Raw genomic sequence first — 4,199 nt, forward strand, 5'->3', positions numbered from 1 at the left:
ACTGCACAGGAAATGGGCTTCGGTCCCCTAGCAAATTGACGGACCCAAATATCTGATCAGTCAAAGAACAAACCAAAAAAACAGAGCACGAATCTCAAAGCGGAGATCTACGGCAAAAAAAATCAAATGACCCAAATCAATTTTCAGGCGACTTACATTTAGCTAAAATGAAAAAAGAGAGATCCTTTGGCCACAAAAGCAGTTTGTATTGTATGTATAAGGAAGAGTATATGCATTTATCCATATAAACACAAGTTATACCAGTCATATATAGACCACCGTGAATATCCATGACATAAGAATTTTTTATCTACAAACAGTTGAGCATAAATGAGAGCACAACAAAGCGCCATCTCGGTCAATTATTTATATTTCTTTGTCGCTCTGGTTTGATTTGGAGGAATGGAAATTACATTAAGGACAATCACTCGATAAAGATATAATCTAGACCATATAATACTCCCTGCGTTCCAAAATAGATGACTCAACTTTGTACTAACTTTGGAACGGAGGGGGAGGTTGTGTATTCCGAAGAAGGAAGGGGGATTGGGTTTTAGAGACTTGCACAGTTTTAATCTTGCTATGTTAGCAAAACAGTGTTGGCGACTAATTCAAAACCCGGATTCTTTGTGTGCGCAAGTTCTCAGGGCAAAATATTACCCAGATGGTGACATATTGAAAGTTGGACCCAAAAAAGGCTCTTCTTATACTTGGCAGAGTATTGTCGCAGGTATTCAGACTTTTAAGCGGGGTTGCATTTGGCGTGTTGGAAGTGGAGCTCAAATTGATATCTAGCATGATCCATGGATTCCATCAAGTGTCACAAGGAAAGTAATCACGAATAGGGGTGCAACAATGCTTTCAAAGGTTGATGAGTTAATAAACCCGTACACAGGCCAGTGGGATGAGGATCTAATTCGTGATGTGTTCTCTCCTGTTGATGTTCATAGGATATTACAAATCCCCTTGAATTATCACTTGACGGAAGACTTTGTGGCTTGGAACTATACACGATCAGGCACGTTTTCCGTGCGATCGGTTTATCATAAGGAGTTTGAACATCAACATGGGGCACAGTGGATGCGAGCTGATGGGCAAGGTACAGAAAATATAAACTCAGTTTGGAAGGATATGTGGAAGCTGAAAATACCAGGGAAGATAAAACATTTTGCATGGAAAGTTTTGCATGGCGCCCTCCCATGCTTTGGTGTATTAGCAAGCCGACACATCCCATGCTCAGCTCAATGTCCAGTTTGTTTAGTCGGAGCAGAAGACATTCAACACTGCTTATTTAGGTGCCGACGAGCGACGGATGTTTGGGAGCGGCTGGGCTTGCTACAAGTCATACGGAAAGCTGTCGCCGAGGACAGATCAGGATCTATTACGATGGAAATTTTATCAAAGCTTCAGGGCAATGATGCGGAGGTACCAACGGCAGAGCTTGCTGTTGTAGCAACATGGTATATATGGTGGCAGCGCCGACAGATAGTAAAGGGAGTCAAAGTCCAAACGCCAGAAAAAACTGCACTAGCCATCAAGGTTTTGGCGACAAATTACCTCAGGTCAACTATACCCAAAGGACCAATACGTAAGAACGACCACATGTGGAGGAAACCAGGATATGGGATCGCGAAGATAAATGTTGATGCTTCCTTTCAGTATGAAACACTTTCAGGTGCTTGTGGTGCTGTGGCTCGGGACTACCGAGGTGATTTTATTGCTGCAGCAAGTTGGTTTGTTCCAAACATCAGTGGAGTTGACTCAGCTGAGCTAACTGCCATCAGAAACGGGATATACTTGGCAACTCACATTGGATGCAACAATATAGAAATTGAATCAGATTGTTCGTTTGCAGTGAACTCGCTGAACCAAGTTGATGATTATTTAGGCCCGGAGGTAGCTATCATCACAGAGTGTAAACAACTTATGATGGACTTTGCGTCCATATCCTTCAGACATTGCTATAGAGAGGCCAATCAGGTGGCAGATGAATTAGCAAAGAACACTTTTACTACTAGATCCTCTAGTTCTTGGGATGATGAGATCCCTGATTTTATTTCTCATCTGCTTGTAAATGACATGTCTATTATTTGAGAACTAAAGTCTATTTGCAGTCAAAAAAAAACTTTGGAACGGAGGAAGTAGCTTCTAAGGAATGCTAACGCGTTTATTAATGTAACTTCTACATACACAGTACCGAAGGAATTTCAACTTCAGAAACAATATGTCAGTAATTTGTACTCCATACGTACACCCTCTGTTACTTTTTAGTTCGCATATAAGGTTTGGTCAAAGTCAAACTTTATAAAGTTTGACTAATTTTATATTAAAAAATATAAACATTCACAATATGAAATCAATATTATCAGATGCACCATGAAACGTATTTTCATACTATATAGTTTTAGTATTGTAGATGTTTATATTTTTTATATAAATTTAGTCAAAATTTGGGTAGTTTGACTTTGACCAAATCTTATATGCGGAGTAAAAAGAAACGGAGGGAGTACTACCGTAGCTCTGCTACTGAGTTTAGTTCATCTAGCTGAACAGATGGAGATCAAAGAAGTAGTAGTACTATCTGCATAGAAATGTGCAACTTCTATCGTAGCATTCCAAGCCGACCAATCCCAATCCCCTTAATTTCTGTTAGACTTGAGTTTCGTCAGCTTGGCGCCGACGACGGGCGCGGTCGTCGTTGTGGACGTGGCATCCTGCGTGCCGCTCCTCCTTTCCCTGCCAACTCTCGCGCTGCCACTGTCAGCGCCCAATCCGATGGATAGCTTGCTCAGGGCCTTCCGTGCGTCGGTGCAGTACCTTTTGCTCGTGTCGAGCAGCGACGAGACGCCCCACCCGCGGCCCTGCCATTCCGCGCGGCTCCTCTTCTCCCCGCGCGGCTGCGGCGGTGGGTCTTGCACGTCCATGTCGTCGGTCTTGTTGTCCTCCTGCAGAGCGTCGCTCAGGGTGGGGTTGCTGCGGCCGCGGGAGGGCGAATGATCAACGGCGACGGAGTGACGCGTCGTCGACGGGCTCTTGAACCCGCAGGCCGCCCGCTTCGCGCTCCATGGGAAGAACACCATGAGCCCGCATGCTCTCGGGGACATCTGCTCGACGCGCGGCATGACCTTCACGGGGTCGTTGCTCTTCGGCCACTCCCCGTCGTCGTCATCGTGGGGGCGCGAGCTGCCGCGTCGACGCCAGTGCTTCGTGTGTCTCGCCGAGGACGACGACGCGGCGACGACGGCGCTGGGCTCGCCCGTGGGCGCGTGGCGGGAGGAGTGGGACCGGTCCTTGGCGAAGCTCTCGGCGCGGCCGAGGAAGATGTCCTCGAAGCGCTTGGACGTGACCCGGTCGAAGGAGCCGATCCGCGCGGGCGAGGAGGACGTCCTATCCAGGGCGTCGGAGAAGGACGACGCGTCGCAGTCGTCGCTGCTGGCCTCGCTCCCGTTGCCGTAGCACCAGTTCGTCCTCGTGGGGCACTGCGGCGGCCAGCGCCCGGGCGGCAGCTTGGGCGGCGGCATCGTCTCCTCCCGCGTGTCCCTGCCGCTCTTGGGCACGCCAGGGGAGCTCTCCCAGGAGAAGGGCACCTGCGTGCGCAGCGGCGAGGCGGTGCACCGCAGGCTGCTGCCGGGCGCGTCCGCGGAGGCGCACGAGCGGCGCGGCGTGGGGAGCGGCGAGTCGAGCAGCTGCGGGAGCGGCTCGCCGTCGGCGGCATTGCCCCGCCTCTCCCTGGGGCGCTTGGTGATGATCTCCATGGTCTCCGGCCTTTTGTTACGGCGCACTGTTGCGAAGCATGCAAGCGTATAATAAGAGGAGTGCATGCGAAGGCTGCAGTGAGGTAGGTGAGTGAGAAGGCGAGGCCATGCGGGCTGAGTTCGTGGTGCTTTACCACGAGAAGTGGAAAGTGGAGGCGGTTGGGGCGTAGCTAGCTTCCGCGTATGGTAGCGTGTCGCCGACATTTTCCCCCTCTCAGCTGGTTCGTTCCCGTGAGTTTGCTCGGGGGCGTTAATGGCGGAGGTTGCCGAAAGGTCGGCGATGCAAGAGAGATGGGAGGACATCCTGCACGCGGCCGCCGTACAAGTTGATTTTTTTAACACAGTACACACGCAAGCGCTCATATACACGCGCATACACTCACCCATATGAACGCACACACGCACACCCTACTTCTATAAGCACCTTCGAAAGACTGAGCCGAC

At 49.7% G+C, this 4,199-nt stretch overlaps 1 protein-coding gene across 1 annotated transcript; it reads right to left on the reverse strand.

Moving 5' to 3' along the window:
* Window positions 1-2,241: 2,241 nt before the first annotated feature.
* On the reverse strand, window positions 2,242-3,946 carry LOC123058742 (uncharacterized). The gene has a single exon (XM_044481434.1). The coding sequence runs from the start codon at window positions 3,819-3,821 to the stop codon at window positions 2,640-2,642; it is 1,182 nt and encodes a 393-aa protein (XP_044337369.1). The 5' UTR covers window positions 3,822-3,946; the 3' UTR covers window positions 2,242-2,639.
* Window positions 3,947-4,199: the final 253 nt, after the last annotated feature.

Source organism: Triticum aestivum, chromosome 3A (assembly GCF_018294505.1).
Source record: "Triticum aestivum cultivar Chinese Spring chromosome 3A, IWGSC CS RefSeq v2.1, whole genome shotgun sequence".
In the NCBI taxonomy this organism is placed as follows: Eukaryota; Viridiplantae; Streptophyta; class Magnoliopsida; order Poales; family Poaceae; genus Triticum; species Triticum aestivum.

Excerpts from the sequence above, each read along its gene's own strand:
- LOC123058742 (XM_044481434.1), bottom strand. The coding sequence starts at position 3,821 with ATGCACTCCTCTTATTATACGCTTGCATGCTTCGCAACAGTGCGCCGT.